General features: G+C 35.8%; 1 protein-coding gene across 2 annotated transcripts in view; it reads right to left on the reverse strand.

Moving 5' to 3' along the window:
* Nucleotides 1-19,590, reverse strand: part of RELCH (RAB11 binding and LisH domain, coiled-coil and HEAT repeat containing) — a 75,386-nt gene that overhangs the window by 37,094 nt on the left and 18,702 nt on the right. For both annotated transcript variants that reach the window (XM_083822390.1, XM_083822389.1), the window contains exons 3-10: nt 13,540-13,611; nt 13,374-13,429; nt 13,147-13,260; nt 9,444-9,647; nt 9,266-9,357; nt 7,962-8,270; nt 3,659-3,734; nt 3,166-3,261 (exon numbers count right to left, since the gene is read on the reverse strand). In XM_083822390.1, coding sequence (XP_083678516.1) covers nt 3,166-3,261; nt 3,659-3,734; nt 7,962-8,270; nt 9,266-9,357; nt 9,444-9,647; nt 13,147-13,260; nt 13,374-13,429; nt 13,540-13,611 — 1,019 coding nt within the window. The remainder of the gene's footprint in view (nt 1-3,165; nt 3,262-3,658; nt 3,735-7,961; nt 8,271-9,265; nt 9,358-9,443; nt 9,648-13,146; nt 13,261-13,373; nt 13,430-13,539; nt 13,612-19,590) is intronic.

Raw genomic sequence — 19,590 nt, forward strand, 5'->3', positions numbered from 1 at the left:
TGATACAGCTGCAGGTGCTAGTTAAGTTACAGGTACAGAATCTCTTGTGCAAGGATGTATTTGAAGTTCAGAATTTAGACATCTTTTAGTTTTAAAATGAAAAAAATATTTAATTGTAGTGTTAATACATGACACAAACTGTAAGAGCCTACATCAGACTAAATTGTACTAAGTAGCAGAAAAAAATTAATTGCTCATTTAAATGTTTTTCTTCTCCCCTATTATATTCCTTTATTTCTCCCCTAAAAGAGGAGCAGTCTTTTAGAATACACTGATGGATGACCACTTTCATGCCTGGGAATGGGGGGGGGGGGGAAGGGGGGGGAGCTTTTTGTTTTTTTTTTTTTACTTTTTGAACAAAGCCTGCATTTTATGACTTTTAAAGGATAAGACTGAGATGAAAATCTGAGGTCACATATGCAGTACAACTGTACTGAGACAGATAGCTATAAAACTAACCACAGACTAAGTGCCTCAGTAATGTCTATGTGTAGTTAACGCATGCTAATGCAAATAACTTCACATCTACAGCATTACTCTCTTCTAGCCAAGAATGGCACTCAGAGCTTGCAGATTCCGCATTATCTTTCCTTCAACTATGAAGAAATAACAGCAGAACTTGGTTCTTAGCATGTTCAACTCTATATAAATAGAAGCTTCCCAACAGAAAAATTTAGTAGAGGACATTCAATAAGCTATTGCTATTATGATTTTGCTAAGTTTGCATTACACTAATGAAAGCTAACAAGATAAACTAATCCTGGAATAACAGGGAATTGAAAAGTACCAACAGTCACGGAAGTGTTTCTTGATTAAGATCAAGTGTAACAAGATCCTGATACTAAGTCAAAAAGTTTACTCTGGCGCAAACTCTGCTCAAAGACTACAGATTGCAGAGTATGGAAGTTGAACATGTAAGCAAGGTTATTCCTGTTACCTAACAGACACTGATTTTTAGATTTATTAAGTCTGACAAATCAGTTTTGAACTGATTTATTATTGCAAAACAAAATTTAAGTGTCTCTAACTAAAATTTTGCTAAAGGAATCTATTTATTGTATATCTCCTGGCAAACACAAGGTGGTTGATTATGTTTTTATTTTGTTTAAATAAATGTATTTCAGTACATAAAATAAGTAATTTTGGAAATGTGTCAGTCATTCTGACACTAACTAGTTGTTCAGATGTCAACTATGATATTTAATGGACCGCTTCTTAACATGTCAGGCAGCCTGCTACTAAGGGTGAGAAGCATTCATGAAATGGCCTCTAAAACTCTTGTGAAGGACAATACCTATTGAGACCATCATTCTCCACAAACACAGTTTCTCCAGAACAAAAATACACAGCACAATAATTTCAGCTTAAGATTTTGCAACTAAATAGAACGTGATGGATACTTAAGGAACTAAGATGGGGGGACACACTAGAGATTCATTACAAAATTATGTTTAATTCTCATGCTTTATACACTAACAGAGAAAGATCTTAAATACCACCATTATATATTTTCAGAGCAGACTAGTAATCATTTTTTAAGTATCTTGCTTAAGTTGGTGGTCTTTTGATACATTTTTACTTATCAATAAAATCCTGCTACAACTCTCTAACAATACAACTGTTAAGACGAGACCCAAAGCTGTACCTTGTTGAAGAGAGCCTAATTCCTATTTTGGGTTTCTGTAATATTGATATTCCAAAATACTAACAGACGGTCTACCCAAGTTTTCCTTCAAATTCCATGACTACACCTGAAAGAACATTACAATAGCTACAGTAGTGGGTGGTAACTGAGAAAAGATATTTTTAAAGAAAATTTCAGTTCTTGGGACATTAGGCATCCCATGCGATCCAGTTACAAAATTCTGAATTGTGAGATCTTCAATCAAATTGAAACACGTGATTCATTTATGATGAAAATATATGTAATCAAATCTAGCTTCAATTGTAAAACAAAGTAAGTAGGGAATAGTCTGAAAGTCACAAAACTATTAAATGCATTACACAGATTATGCTACAAGCTGTGAAAATAAGCCAAAATACCATATACTGCCAAGCAGAGGGAAGGAGAGGAGTAATTATGAAACCAGAAATTAAGCACTGATCCTGAAACATTCACAGAACTATTTTGAAAGATTATTAACATAATCTTTTCCATTGAAAAATAACAACAAAAAAACACTCACTATAAAAGGATTGGGGGAGGGGGTTACAAATTTTGACACTTTTAATTGGTACATCTCAAATTCAACATATTAACAGCTAATAATTATTTGTTACTAAACTTTAGATTATAGGATCAGTACAAATTTCTTAAGGAGTTTTCAAAGCCTTAAAATAAATTTATGCAATATGCACTAAATCTACCATACTGTAGGTCCCCTTGGCAAGAACTAAAACTTACTCAAACTATACTATTTTAAATCTCTTGTTTTGGTGTTACGTATAGGACTGTTGAATTTTCGCCTTTTTTTTTTTTTTTTTTACATGCTTTTGGTAACATGCAATATTTACAGTATAGCAAAAAAAATTTTTTCCCATCTTCAATCACCATCTTCCTTTTCTATATTATACAGTGTGCATGATTATGCAAAACACCAACTTCATTTACAATCAAAATAAACATTGCATTCACTACAAGTTTAAGGAAAATGTATAAGCAAAATTGGTAATTTTCTTATGAAGAGGTGCCTTTGATGAACATTGTCTTGGATGTTACACGGAGCTTCCAAAAAAGACAATAAAATCTTTTTGAAGTACATAGTGCTGTAAAAGAAACTAAACATTAATCTTCTTTGAAATTGATAGACTAAATAAACCAAACGTAGCATCTGAACTTTATATCCTCTGTTCTTTGTAACACATATCCAGCACAGTCTTCTCTAACAAAAATATTTACGCTACCACAAACAAATGGACCTACAGTAACATTTAGTAGTCCTGCTGAAAGCTAATGGGTGCCTTAAGCAAAGGAAGAAATATTAGGATACCATGCAGGTTTACTGAACTCACCTGACAGAGGTGTAAAACCATTTTCTAGGAGCAGAGATGCATGCACAAAAGTAAGAATATGATTGCAAGTAACAGACTTTCATGACAACATCTTCAAAACGAACAAGAAAGCATCCTGGTAAAAATAAAAAGCAAAATTTCAGGGTTCCTCACCTCTCGCTTTGCAAGCAGCACATTAGGAACAATATGAGGCAGGCAGCGTCCCAACATTAACATGACACTTTTTTCACTGTCTGCAATTCGAGATACCTAGAAAACCAAGTATATTAACTTACTTTTTTTTAATTGAAGCACAGGAATAGAAAAACATCTTTTTAGAGGAATAGTAAGAATTGCTGCAGGCTGATCATTTAACCAAAAATATTTAATTCGCTCACATACTAACTCATTAGTTTCTGGTCTTGCAGTTGGTACGCCAACTTCAAAAGCATGAATCTACTTGTTGAGACTCGAAACTTTCCAGTAATTACATAGTTACAGCTAGGTATCATACTTAAGCTAAAATCCCTATTTCTTAAGTTTCATGCACTTAAATTTATCTTTCTATTTACATTACGAAGTCCTGTAACAAAACAATTATTGCTAGTTTAACTATTGCTACCATGCAGAATAAAGGACACGCTAGTTTATGCCAACTGGAATTTACCTCTGATCCCAAACGGCTGTCTGCTGACATCCGACAGAAGGACAGTAGTGCTTGATGGAAAGCTGGTGACAATTTCCTGAAATACCATCAGAAAGGGAGGGGAAGAAAAAAATAACAGATCAGAAGGGTAACTGAACAAGTCCTTTGACTCTGGTTTAACCAGCTAGATAAAATGACATTCAAAAGCTTGTTTTCCATGAAGCACATAGCAGAGCTGTTTAAAATTATCTTTGACTTTTAGGGTTTTTAGTTTGCAGCAAGGCAACAGTGGATGTACTAATTAACAAGTTACTTTTAGCTCCTAAAAAGGAAACATCTTTCAAACTGCTTCACAGACAAAAATAGGACAAAAGAAGAAAGAAAAGGAAGCTTTGGCAATACAAGAGGAAGCAGGCAATTCTGAAAAGCAAGGAAAAAATATCAAGCAAACAGCAGTTTTTGCTCAATGTTCTGATTCTGCACATTGGATAAAAATGTTTGAGTAGTCAGTCATTTATTAGCTTCAGGATTAAATCCATACTGCTAAATGGCCACTCTGAAATCTAAATGTTGGCCTTCAGACGGATAGTGAGAGCATCAAAACTAAACTTGAGTTGCTGCCTCCTCCCTGACGTGTGTCTGTAGAAGTACCACCTCACGGTCACATGCAGCACCAGCACACAGCCCAGCTACTCAAAGCCTCAAGCATATACATAAAACCCCGATAAGAGTCTCAGAACTACCTTGTCCAAGGACAATAATTTGGCAGAAGTGTTCTCAGAAAGCAATTATTGGACTGACCACTACATAAAACAGGCTAGTGTCGGCAGCAGCAGCATCCAATTTTTCCCAGTAATGAAAACTCCCTCTACCTTACCTGAAGCATGTATTTAGATGCTAATCAAACATTGCTTCATGCGCTATGCTTAAAAAGAGAACTTGTCTTCCAGAACACGCACAGAAAATAACTGACCGTCTATCACCATTTTCTGTTTGAATCCTCTAACTGTATCAGATGAGATTAAGGGAAGAAGTCCTATTTCTTATGTGCAAAGTGCTTATCACCTTTTCAACTCTTAAAACTGCCATTTTGTGAGCCTAAGTGCACAAAAACCTACATGCATGTGATTGCACATGTATGGACATATATACATTTTTATTTACTGGATTGAAATATTACACTATAATAAATACATCAACCACTCTTTTCTAACAAAAAACAAAAACACCCCACACCAACATTAAGAAGCTATGTTCCTACTTAACATTGTTAAAATGAAAACAGAAGGATTTGGATAAATATACCGGGGCATTTCTCCTCTTCTGACTATTTACAAAATATGATACCTAAGAATTCACATTTATTACTTAAAATCAACTATTTTTTTTGACAATATATATTTTTTAAAAAACATGTTTTCAGTTTTAATGAAGTCAGTTTAATTCAGACCAACTTGATTTAATGAAAGGGTTTACTTTAAAAAAAGAATACTAAAAGACCTAGATGGTAGTCAGTTGTAAAGCATCTTGGTTTGATAATCTGCTAGCCCTTAATATGCAAAAGCATTATTGAATGGTGCATTTACAAACTCTACTCAAAGCCTTACAGTTTATTCACACTGGAAGAATAGGAACAGGTGTTGCAAAGCAGTACTGCAATATTAACAGACTCAGAAAGCCCTAGCCAACCTTTGTCTTGGAGGTCTTTTGTCTCAGCGCTCCATAGAAGGTCAAATCCTTATCTACCTGAAACCTTAATTAAACACCTAAATAAGGGCTAAGCTCTATCCCCATTTTGGAGAGACTGAAAAGCTAAGTGTGACAACGTGTCACTAAATTTCTCTGGGGATTAATTAACAGCAAGCTCTGGGCAACATGGATTCCATCACGCCTTCTGGCTACGTACACTCTAGAAAGCTTCTTGATGAAATCTAGTAAAATCCTTGAAGGCTTTTCCTCACAGAAATGAAGACAAACCCAGGCCTCTTGCACACAAGGCAGTGGAAAGTCTTTTCAAGGACCAATAGATGCCAGTAATGAAGATATTCAAATACAAGGAAGTATGATGCATACAAAAATCAAGCACCACTACTCTATTCCATACATAACTAGGAAAAAAGAGTCAATTTACTGAAAAAAATAGGACTGAATGTTACATACAGAAAACACCTTGTGTTTGGTTCAAATTGCCAAACACCTAAAATGAGTTGAATAAATATATGCGGTGAAGTCTATTTAAGCTACTGCTAGTGCTTTCTCCTTCAATCTGTTATACAAGGCACTTTTCCAAGGATCTCCATGTCCTCATTTTCGGGCATGCACACACATCTGTTCTCACTGCAGTTACACAAAGCAGGCACACTTGCTCTTCTAGCCTTTCATCCCATCTGAGCAAGATTTTTGCCAAGAATCCATTCTGTAGCTCCTGCAGTAACAATCTTGCCTTTTAGAACCGCGGCTTAGCATTTATTGCAGCTTTTTAATACCCTTTGAATAAACTGTAGTGATTGTCTTCTACAAACAACTGCCCCCAGTCTGAAGGAAATAAATACACAGCACTTGAACAATGCTTCTTCTCCCACAGATCTCAAAATACTTAAGAAAGCATTTAATTCTTAATAGAACATTACTGTATTACAAGCCAAGTTTGTAACCCAGGAAGACAATTCATAGATAAAAATCTATAAAACACTATCAAACATGGCTTCCTTTGACCCTTCAATGACACGTCAAACAGAACTTTCAGTACAAAAATAGCTAAACATTACACACACATTACCTATTTCTGCAGTGAACACTGTATGAGTGGACTTTTGAAGTTAACATTCTCAATGTGAATTCAAGGTTCTCTTCAACTACTTTTCAAATAAATTCACTTGCATATAGATTTTAAAATTTCAGTTTTAACTACTTTATTTTTATTTAACTACTTATTTAGTATTTAACTATTTTTCTAAAGATGTCAGATTCCTCTGGAGATACTCATAGTTCCTTCCTCACTCACTGATCTCCCCCTATTTTGATACCTATCCTCTACTATCCCTAAAACCATCAATCTACCATTCATATTCTTAATTCCTCCTGGCACTCCCAATTACTCTAAACAAAAAAACGTGCAGAAAGTCACAGTTGAAAGTAGGCATACACATTTATAATTCATGTATGACACGTACAAATTTTGACTATTGAGGTTTACTTTCCCATTAAACGCTAGTAAGTTCAGCTAGAATAGATTAAATTAGTAGAAATACTCTAACCCACTGTATTCAGAAATCAGACATCTTTACTGCTGCTTTATTCTAAAGAGGATATATCACTAAAAAACTGTCTCTATCCACTAGGATTGAGTGAGAGAAGTTTGGTAAATCTAGGGTGAACAGGACTTAGAATTTGCAAGAAAAGTTAATTACTAGCAAGGGTAGCAACTCACTTTTTTTTGAGTGGGTTGGGGAGGAGAGCAGGAGGCAGCGGTAATTTTCAGCCTGTATTGATTTTCCATCTTCACAGAGTATTACAAACGTGGATTTCTGCTTGGTATTATTTTCAGATACATACCTTTAGCTGTATATACTCTTAGTATCTGGGTGGCCCACATTACTTCCAATAGCTACACAGTTACTTATCTATTACTTACTGGACATCTTACTTTCTCTCTTCACTATAATGCTTAAGAAGATTGCATATTGGAGAGATTTTGTTACGAACACCCAGACACAAACCCATTGCTTCCAAGTAAAAACATGAATACTCTATTTTCATTAAAAGAATTAAAGTTACGTAAAGAAGAACTGCCCAGAATTCAAAGCTCAAAAAGCAGAATGTAACCTTTATTGGTTATTAAAATAAATAATAATTTTTAAAAAAAGATATATGGTTGTGTTATATACTGTAAGAATAACAATAAGCACTTGCATCTACATACGAAAAGCAAAAATTTCCCCAACCAGTCTTCAAGTAGAACAGAAGAGATTTCATTACAAAATTAAATTTTAACGGAGAACGGAAACATCCTGTCTTCTCATTCATCATATTGATTTTAGCTTTTTCTGTTGTTGTTGTTGCAAGGAACAGGGCAACTTTTAGAAACAAGTAGGAGGTGAAAATAAAGCCTTAATGTTGATGCTAAAAATTATCTTCCCTAAAACCCATCAGGAACAATATGTGAAAATACCAGCAGTACGCCCTAAAGGTATATTAAGTCTTTCATTTGTATTCAGAACATGAAGTGATCTATGCCTGCTGCAGAATTTTACTGTTAGAAAAATATCTATCCACTTTACAAAAATTTTTAATTAGAGTATTTCAGTTAAAACTTATCACCAACCTATTAGGTTTATCAAAGTGGACTGCAGCTTTAGTTGATGGAGCACAAGAGGACAGTTTCTCTGTTTCTTTACGGGGCACAGAATTTAGCGTATCATCTTTAGAAGTCCTTGAATCCACTTCAGCTGATAAAGAAAGGCTTTTCTCCTCAGTGTTTCCATGTTTATTGTCATTCTCAGAGCTCTTGATATCCAAGTACCGTCCATTGTCCTCTGAGACTGTGAGAGGCACTTGTTTTGAAGAAGGATGGGGAGCTACACCATAAACTGTTGACACAGCAAAGTTTTCATTCTTGAGGAAGTCTATTTCACTAAAAAATTAAAGCAAACAATGAAATATTTTTGTAACTTTCATGAGAAGGTTGTTGGAATCACAAGACAAGCAAGGAAATAAGGACAACATACTGAACAGCTCCCTCTTTATCTCCAGTATGTTCAAAACTTCCATTAATAGACATAATTCTGCATCACACAAGGTCTTCAAATAAGCACCAGTTTACCAGAGTTCTTTAGTCAATAATTAGTAGTAAGAAAAATGCTGCATTCAGAATAAGTGAATCAATTATATAAATGAATAAAAAGAGCTAGCATTACATGCTTCTGGCTGAACTCTAAGCACTGAAACATTGTCAAGAGACAGAAATCCATCTGGGGTGCAAAACTTAAAATGCTATAGCAGGGAATTAATACATACCATCCCACATGGCTTTCAAATGGTATCTGTGCAGATCAATAAAGCCACTGAAAAACTACATGCTTGCCCTTACGTTGTATTGATGCATCTCTTAAGAGAAATTATATTTTATTGCTTACAGAACCATATGTTTTGACCAAACATTTGAAGTCTTTTTGTTTTTGTTAAAGATACTGTCACTTCTACTAGTCTTGCACTGTAGAAGGAAAACCTATATTGAAATAAGTTATTAAAACAAACACCTTTAACAGTGTTTGCAAGCTGTACGCACTGCAGTACTGAGGAGCGAAATACAGCTGACTCAAGAGAAAACTTACACAAAACACATCAGAACTGATTCTGTTTTCAATTAGGTAAATAAAGAAGTTGCCTTGAAAGAACAAAGCTCATTACAGAATTAAATGATGTAGGTAATAAAATGCGACTACTCAGTTTGAAGCCTCGTTTTTTCCTTCAAATCAAATAGCACGTATTAAAAGGGAAGACTGCCCTGTTCCAAAGAACTCCTAGTAATCCCACTGTTATAAATTATGTTGTCATAACTGTTCTAGAAAAACACTGAGAAGTTATTTCAACATTTCTTTCCAGTCAAGCAGATTGATAAGTACATACCTCTCAAGTCTTTGGATTTGTTCCATCAAAGACCATTTCTCACTGTTTAACACACTAATTTGATCTTCTAATTTTTGCACTATTAAACATTGCTAAATACAAGACAGAAACAAAAGAGTTTAGTACAGTAAAGTAGCAATGCGAACAGCTGAAATATTTCTTCTGTACAATCTCTTACTTCTATTGATTGTGGTGTTGTTTCAAATACAGGGATGTTCCCAAGTATAGGAGTGGCAGCCTCCAATTCATCATCATCTACACCAACTGATACATCCACCACATCTCTCGCAGTAACATGATGGTTTCCAAAGTCACGATAGAGTTGTAACAGGTCAGGAGGTTTTGGAATGTTCAATCCTACATCATCCCACAGTTCAAAATCCTTCAAGGGAATAAGAGAAACCAAACTAAACCATACTTCCTCTTAGTATGTTTTTTCTTCCTCATTTAACTGTAGGTCTGTATTTGCTGTAGAACAGCAAAACAGTCGTGTCAAAGTTGCACTGTAGTAACAAGGAAATCTTGAAAGAGGTAACAAGAAACAAAAGTAGAAAAACATCTCATTTCATGAAATAAAGCATTTCACACTAAAGACAGCTCTAGGTTGTGTACTCAACAGAGATCCTTCCAAAACACACAGCACACTTTTTATTTCTTCTGGATGCAAATACTTTTGAGAATCAGATACATTGCTGATCAAACTCCAGCAGAAGTCTGTAAAGTTGGTAGAAGACTGACAGGGCTATCATTTTGTTCCCATCTCATTCACAAGTGCAGGTATAGTCTTCCAGAAGCAGACAGTCAAATAGCTCTGAAGATGACTGACAGCATGCACGTGCTCAGCAAGATCTAGACATAATGTTATTAACTGTACATGGGTGAAAACAACAGTAGGGCCTCTCATCTCAAACCACTACTACGTGACTTTACTTTTTTCATTGACATGTAACCATTCTATTACTACAAGATTATTTCACATTCCTACGTATAAGCAGGTGTACACCTTTCCACAGGAGTTGTAATGCTTGCTTTCAGGGCATTAAATCTCAAATACATATACATAGTCAAGACTTTTTTTCTACTCTTCAAAATTTTCACTATGTTTTGTCATAGTCTAGTTATATACATGTATTTGAACAAATAATCCTTATTTTGTGAAAGAATGACATTAATCTAGAAAAAACAATGTGCATGCTATACATTAACTTAGTATGTTTATGTTTACTCTTTACAATTGAGAACTTTGTTTTTGTTAGTAACCTTACAACATAAAACATTTCTAGCTGAGAAAATGCAAAAAGCAGGGAGAAGCTATTCATCTTATCTGGTTTTGGGGCTGTACCCTCACAAGTTTATGTATGAAGACCTATTAAACTCCACTTTTAAGTGGGTGATCCAGCAAGTATTTTTAATTATTTTCTTTAGAGATGAAGGTTCGAATTGTAGGAAAAAAAACTAGGGGATTAGTTAGAGAGAGAACTGGTTGAAATTCGCATAGAAAAATATTTAATTCTACTAGAAATATGCCAGTGTTGTGCTACATATATATTGAATGTTGATGACATCACTTTCTTTACCCAGTAAGAGTTATTATGTAACTAGAACCTTCCCAAAAGAGATATAAAACTGATCATCTTAAGAAAAATGCATTAAAGCACAGCTATGTTATGAAATACCTAAGATAAGACCTTATTACAAAGAGACTGGATTCAGCGTCACAGTGTGATTAAATATACACATAAATATACGCTCAGGAGATGACAAAGAATGAGTATAATTAATCATCCCACACAAATCAACTATTTAAGGCCACGTGCTGGAGGACGGCGTTGCAAAGCTCATGGAAGCCCTGCAGTGCGGGGCTGTCTTCCTGAGCCTGCAGGACAGCAGGGCCACGCTGCAGCTGCAGCTGCTACCCTTCATCTCTTCAAGTTTTCTGTTGCTGAGGTGAGGACCCAGCTCCAAGTGCTGATGTCTGGCTTGGTGACTTGCATCAAGAACCTAGAGGAATGTCTCGAAGATCTGTGTGTGGTTGTGCAACAGGGCAAGGGGAGAAAGGAGATCAGCCTCCATCTGCTGCCGTGGTATCATCTCTCTCCCACTAAAGGTTTCCCCAAGTGAGCTGGTTCAGAGAACCACGTGAGGTAGCAGTTAAGAAGCTACGTTTTCACTCTTTGTCCCACACTTCTCTTCATGAGCTCTAGCCAGACTGGCCAGGAGAGATGCAAATGTGTGGGCTGGGCAGCAGAGGTGCTACTTCTCTTTTCCTGCTTGGGCTGGCCTGTTCCCAAAGCTGGCCAGGGCCTTCCCAGACCACCTTGGGCAGAAGAGATCCTGCATGGGACTAGAGAAAGCAGCACTGTGACAGTGTGCAGGAGCACAACTTTGCCCCCCCATGGATGACACCACACCTTCATCTGTGTGTGTGGAAGTTACCTTACGGAGGCAAGTTGCCTTTACTGTGAGGGTGACAGAGCACTGGAACAGGTTGCTGTGGAGTCTCCTTCTCTGGAGATATTCAAAACCCTACTGGATGTGATCCTGTACCACATGCTGTATGTGACCCTGCTTGGCAGGGGGGTTGGACCAGATAATCTCCAGAGGTCCCTTCCAGCCTCAGCCATTCTGTGATTCTGTGACAAAGTCATGTTCAAGATTTTATGACATCCAGATCCTTGAGTTTAACTGGAAGGACGTCCATCAGAATACAGAGAAGTGTAGAAGTACATATAACTCATAGTATAATTAAACAGTTGTAACAAAAAGTTGAAACAAAATGTATGCTTAACTTTAGTTTCAAGAAATAAGTTATTAGTGTTACTATGGCTAACTACTGGAAGCAGCTAGTTATTTGTTGCTCTAAGAACAAAGCAAAGCTATGCAATTAAGTATTATCTTAAGAATGATTACAATATTATATATATTTATTATTAAAATAGTATACGTAAGTTTGATATTAAATATATACAAAAGCCAGCAATGTGCACTTGCAGCAAATAAGCCTAACATATTCTGGACTGCACTAGGCAAAGTGTTGCCAGCAGGTCAAAGGAGGTGATTCCCTCCATTCAGCACTAGTGAGGCCACACTAGAGGTGCCATACGTGAAGTGTGGTGCCCAGTTGTGGGTTCCCCAGTACAAAGGAGACATGCGCATACCGGAGAGACGGTAAGGGCCACAAAGATGATGAAGGGATTGGAGTACCTCTCCTATGAGGAAAGGCTGAGAGAGCTGGGACTGTTCAGCTTGGGCAAGAGAAAAGTCAGGGGGATCTCACCGATGTGTATAAACACCTGACGGGAGGCTGCAAAGCAGATGGAGCCAGGCTCTTCTCAGTGGTGCCCAGTGACAGGACAAGAGTCAATGGGCACAAGTTGAAATGCAGGAGGTGTCATCTGAACAACAGGAAACTGTGAGGGTGAATGAGTACTGGCACAGATTGACCAGAGAGGTTGTGGAGTCTCCATCCTTGGAAATCTTCAAAAGCCATCTAGACACAATCCTGGATAATCCACTCTACGCCAGCCCTGCTTGAGCAGGGAACTGGACCAGATTAATTCCAGAGGTCCCTTCCAACCTCAGCCACACTCTGATATTAAGTATTTGACTTTCTAGATATGTAAGCTGAATAGTGAAATACAAATTGAGATAGTTTTCATCATCTTGTTTTGGTTCCTTTACAGAAAGCAAGCATTCTAGTTTCCTTCCTACAAATTCTGAGGATATACTCCTCTAAATGCTGTGTTTTCAGGTGATGCTTTATTTATGAAAATGCTAACATACTTAACTCTTAGAATACTCATCTTAACATTACTTAAGTTCACTACAAAATCCGAATATGGGAAGCGGACATGTAAAAAAAAAAGCACATAAGACCTTACCTGATCATGGTTTTCATCTGAAAATGTTATTGACGTAAGCTTGTAACTATTCTTCAATAAAAATTCATTAACTAGGAAGTTTAGAGCTCTTTTCTCAAGAGGTCTGATTGGCTCCTAGAAAAAAAAAGAAAACAATACACTACTTCTGTGGTTCACTCTCCTGCCATCTACTGAAGGCATGTCTGGATTAACGTCCATGCAAAGCCCAGTTATCACCAACCACCTACCTGAATTTCAGGACTTGATTTATAATTTTTTCGTTCCTGCAAAGGAACTTCATTTTCTGGGGAGGAAAAAAAGAAGTAACTAAATTTTACTCTTTCAGAGAGGATGAGCTCAGCTACTTCTACATTGTTCAAAGTAGAGACTTAAGAAAAGGTTTATGTACACCACCTGCAGCCTGAGTCAGGTTGGCTCGGAGGGCCTGTATGGTCTCCTTGGCTTTCCGTAGTTCAAATTCCAGGACTGGACAGGGATTTGGATTAAACACACACAGGCATCCAACCAAGGCAAGGGAAACAAAAAATAAAATATAAAAAGCAAGGATGGGTGTGAAAAAAAATATACAGTTCGTATTAAACAGAAAGCATGCAATCTTTATGGAACTTATGAACACATGCAGCAGAGTTGGTCTGAAAGCAAACTGGTGAACATTTTCCATAGTTCCACTGGCCTTAAGTTAGCTATATCAAAATTTCAAGCTGTCTGACAAGGACTCGCTGTAGGGTGTTTTGTTTTTGTTTTTAATTTTGTATATTAATTGAATTTTTTTTTTTTTTAATTTCTCCCCCAGTTACAGTCGGTTGATACTGTTAAGCATTTTGATTTCTAGGCGGTGGGGGACTACACGGGTGATCAGAGGACAGATCTAAAAAAAGCAAATACATGCTGGTGGCAGTGTTAGCTGTTTCCATGTAGCAATGCTGAAACCTTAATATAAATGTACTGTCCCACCAAGTACACTTTTTTTTTTTGAAAATGAACTTATATACTGAAATTTTACTACCTCAAATGGCAGAATTTGAAACATAGTTCATACTCTTACTAAAAACCCATCTCTTTTTAAAACCTTTTTGTTTTACTATACATTTTCAGGAGTCACAGAATAATTTCTGTTAATTAAATGTATTGAAGGGAATTCAAAACCTAAAGAGATGCACAAGACAAAAAAGCAAAATATGCAGTTCTCTCAATATTTACAGAGAAGCTTACAAAAAAAAAGTATTTGATCCATTATTCTTAAAAGTTTCTGGTGAGCCTTGATCATGCAACACTTTCAATCATCTAAGGTTATTTTAGAGACTCCAAAATACAAAATTCTAGCTGCCACTTCCACCTGCCCTCACTTCCATTACTGTTATGAATTTCTCACATTCCATTATTTCCTCTAAAAAGGGCCAGGAGTGCTTTGTTTGCACTAGAATCTCATGTGTTTTAATTTTAAACCACATCTACACTGCGGTGTCCAATTATAAAGCCTTGTACTTTTGCAAGAAACATAGTACATGCCTTTTTAATAGCCAGTTAGAGCATCTGAAGGAGCCTATTTAGGGAATTGCTAGATGATTTCCATTAATTCCCAGATTACTTTAATTACACTTAAATAAACAGTTATGATAAATAATGAGTCTTGTACTTAAATATACAAGATAAGCACAAAACAGCTACCATACCAAAGTGTTAAGCTGCTTGAAACTATTCTAACAGTTACTTAATTTTGATTCCCACACGAAACTAGAAGTGTTGCAGTTGCTTTTAACAAGAATATATTTGAGTCACTTTTAATCATTCCTGGAAATAATTTACCATGGCATTTTGAAATACTTGCAGAGGACAGTACATGGCAGAAACGCTGAATTGGCTCTTGTTTGTAAGAAATGTTACTGAAGACTACAAAAGGTGGTTTCCTTTTTGGAACATCTGTGACTAAGAATTTTTGGATCACTAAGAATTTTTTGCATGCATGGAAAAAAAGATTCACTCAGTTTGCATTTATCCATAAAAACTGAAGGAGTAACTACGGTACACCACGTTTGCTACATGAAAGGAACTTGTTTGATGCACAGAATTTTACTGCAGCGATATAAAAGCGCAACTGAGGATACAATGAATAAAATGTATAAAATCTCTCTAGTAGTCAGCAATGCTGATCTGCAAATACTTCTGTGCAACAAAGTTAGAAAATGCTCTTGTAGTAAGGTATCTGATCATTTTAGTACTTCCTTACATTTGATTTATTAATTGACAGTTACGATTCTAAGTTGAAAGCTACTAATTTTTTAGTTTTTGAAAATAGTAAAGAATTCAAATTAATTAGTTCTTCTGATGGAAATGACTTTGTGTTAACATTTTATTCTCTGAAATTTTTTTAAATGACCAGAACAGTTGCAGATCAGGAGTGCCCTGCACTAGAATGATATAAATAATAATAAAAAAAATGTTAGAAAAACAACACAAACTAGAAAAACTCAGGAATCTCATCAAGGAAAATAGGAATAAGACATGACTGAAGGCGTAGAAAGCCAAAAAACTCATGTCAGACAAACCCATGTCAGACGGCAAGAATTAATTTTTTAGTTAACTGTGACAATGCTGAAAATTCTTAGAAGCCATTAGGACTTCCCCTATTCAACCTTAAAAGATTACTCTGCTGCATGTTTCTCTTTATACAGTAGAAGATTCGGAACATAACATATTTGTGAAGAACTCACTTCAAAGCTTGTCACAACAGTTATACAATTCCACTACAAAACAGGATTGCTATAGTTGCACCTCATTTCCTTGTCTTAGCAATGTAATCATTATAATTGCCACTGTACAAACCTCAGTGTACCCAGAAGTCAACACACTTGGCTTTTATCCAAAGAAGCTTGTTTCCAAGTTTTTATTTATTTTTTGTAAAGTTACAATCTCAATAAAATTTAATTATGATTAGAAGCTCTATTTTAGAACTTATTCTGAAATACAATCTTCTGCCAAAACACATGACGATTTTTAATTCAATGTCTATACTAATGAAATCATTTGTTGATGATCTGAGATTCTCTTCTTAAATAAAAATGCAACCCCCTATCCCCTTTCTTTCTAACCTTTTAGAAGTACTGACTTCTTTTAAAAGAAATGAGCTGGTCTCTCTCTTCCCCCTCTCCTCCTGTTGCAATGCTTGCATACCTTTGCAAACTTAACCCTTTAAAAACACTGATAAAGTCTGCTGAAGTTTAACTTCATGCTTGACTGAATTCATAACGTGTAACTAATTACAGTACTTGGTGAAAGGAGTTCACACTCCTTAAGAATGATGCATAGAAGAGCTTTATTGCAGACAGCCTAGGAAAGGAAAGAACTGAATTGATTCTCTTCTCTTCATCAGGAAAGCAGAGAGCAGAAACTGGGAGCTATGAGGTTGGTTAATCCTCCTGTAAGAGTGCATTCCGGATTTAAGTGGCTGTCTTACTTTTCCTTTTTAAAGAACTCAAATCACTACACCTGCTATTCTGAAAAATATTACTTAGCCCTACTTAAGAGTTGAATTTTCAAGCAAGCAACTAAGGATTAGACCAAGAATTAAGTGCTTCAGTTTTCATGTAGCTAATCTAACACTTAAAAAAATAAGTGCATATGAGTAATGGGTGGCTTGTCTGCTCAGCTTAGAAATTTAAAAATGACTTATTTTCAAGGATCTTATTCTATTCATTCACTTAATGACTTCAGAAGTTGTTGAACCATGGATTCATGGTTACATGAACATTAGTTATAAAGAACAACTTGTGGTTTGTGATATTGAACGATTTGAGACGTACGTGAACAGCACTCTCGTTGGGCAAAGGCAAAAAAGCTGAAGGAATAAACAGTATTTCTAAAATTTTTCAGTATTTACTTCTGTTTACATGGTGTGTTTTTTTTAACCCAATTACACATGAATTCTGAATTCTACATTAGAATTATCTTGTCAGACTTTTGCAAACTTCAGTACGAAATACTTCTGACAACACTCGGAATCTAGTTTGACGCTGTGAAGACATTGACGGCATTCCAACATTTTCATTTGAAGTAGACCTCCTCTGAAGCACAGTATCAAGGGCCCCTGTGCTTACCTAGCTTTCTCTGAATTTGGACATACTGTTAAAAGTTTTACTGTTGTTCAATTTCCTCCATCAATTCAAAACTATTCCAGAGGTCCTAAATTAAGCCCTCTAAAACGTGTATGACATCCCATTACATTCAATGGATTTGTGCCTACATCTTGTGTCAATGAGAAAAAATTGGTTGTCAATGAAGCTAGTATCACAGTACACTTCAAGACCTGATGTTTCCTAATTTCCACTTCCCAGATACAAGTCCTAAGAAGAAAAGAAGTGACCATATTTACTGTCAGCACGAAACATTTCAGGACATAAAACAGGTAGAACCGAAAGGCAAAGTTGTACTAGAGATGGCTATCAAGCTACAAAAATTATGATCATTCAGAGACTTGAGTGCAAGTTAACAGAGAACCTGTTATCATTCTAAGACTGGGAAGCCAACACTTAACTCATTCGCCTCATTAATGTGTCCAAGTTAACAGGACAAGACCAACTACAGTGAAGATCTGATAGAGCAGCCTGATCTTTAGATTCAACCCTTGGAGACTACCAACCTTGAAAGAAATTAAGGAGAAGCACAACTGCTAAACAGGGCATAAGACAGAAAATGAGAAGACAGGAACTGGTCCATTTCCACTATGAACAAATTGAACACACAATGGTAGCAAGTGACTACAGACAAGTAGCAGCAAGTCTTACAGACTCCTATTGTGGGCTTTTGTTGTGATTTTTATTTTGTTTTTGTCAATTTTTTCATTTCTGAATTGTGTTTAATATTATTTATTTTTTTAAAAAGGGCTGTACAAAAAGCAGAAACATAAGTCTAGATAACATGAAATCTTCAAAAATAAGTGAGTTTTTGAACTTCTCTTCTCTCCAAGTCCTGACAGTGACAATATTTTATTGCGCTAATCAAAAGATACACATTTTAGCCAGAAATTTACACAGAAAAAAAACAAAGAACACAAATGACTGAAATGGAATTTGATGATTTTTCATTTTATTATCACTGAAATAACAGCATCACATTTCTAAAATTATCAGAACACTAGACGTCAAAGGTAGGTTAGCAATGCTTAATACTTTAAATTACAGAAAGTAGAGTTTTTAGATCACAAATATACATGTGCAGTCAGGCTAAGATGTGGCAGAAGATTCAGTTCAGAATGTCAGATAACCTCTTTACACTGAATACTGGAGGGTATTTGATTTCAAGTTAGGAATTTTTATAGAACAACCAGAGAACAGAAGACCTATTTGGAGGAGGTTTACTAAGCCTAATAAAGCCTTCAGTACTGACCTTATCTTAGTAAGAACTGCTTCAGTACTTAGTCTTATAGAACAAGTTGTTTTTACCTAGTACACTGCAAGATCTAACAATGCATACATTTTTTGAAACTTTGTGTATTATGAATGCATTATCCAATTAGTTACACAGCACTCTAAATCTATATTAAGATCAGGTAAATGAGAAAGAAAATAGATGTTTTCTGTCCGATTAGTTCTGCAATGTTGATCCACACCCTGATGGGTCTTTGTTACTTGCATCTGTTCAGACAAGCTGATGATAAGAGACTCACTTCACTTCCTTTGATCAGATTCTCCAAATGACAAGTTCACACCAACTCTTCAGAATATTTTTGCTTCTAGGCTTTTTAACTTCAGATGGAATGAGGTGGACTAACAGATTTGAAACACTGAAATCCATTTTTACCAAGACTCTGTCTAGTTATTTCCAATATATATATATTTTTTGACAGGTAAAAGAAGTCTGGCAGCTAAGTCTAACACCATCCATCAGGGCAAAAACAGAAACATGAAGGCTTTGGACAGTATACGCAGATATTTTTGATTTGGTGCTTTCCAATACAAAAAAGTATTTGTATGGGATATGTTATAACTTCATTTTTCAAGTTCCTCTGACTCAGGATTCATGTCTTTTAAATGACTGATATGACTTCTATCCTTCATTTGACATTTGACTAGGAAATTGATAATAGAAATCATGGACTGTGTCCAAATGGTTAAAAAAACCAACAAAGATAACAGCATGAGAAATGCATATAAAAAAAACTACTCAAATCTAACTTTGAGAATTATCAAAAAAACACATGACTATCCGATCATTGCCTCCAGCTTTTGCAATACATTACAATTTTACCTCCTATGGATCAAAGCTCTTTGCTAAGAAGAAAGAATATGAGAAGAAATAAGCAGAATGGGCTACTTACATTTCAAAGCACATTTGCAGCTAAGGACAACTTCAAAAATAGAAGTTATTAGCCAGATTTTTTTCAAAGGAGGAGATGGATATAGAAAGGTTTTGAAATCTCTACTGAAATATTTTTAATGTGCATATTAA

Source organism: Anser anser (genome assembly GCF_964211835.1).
Source record: "Anser anser genome assembly, chromosome: 2".
Classification (NCBI taxonomy): domain Eukaryota; kingdom Metazoa; phylum Chordata; class Aves; order Anseriformes; family Anatidae; genus Anser; species Anser anser.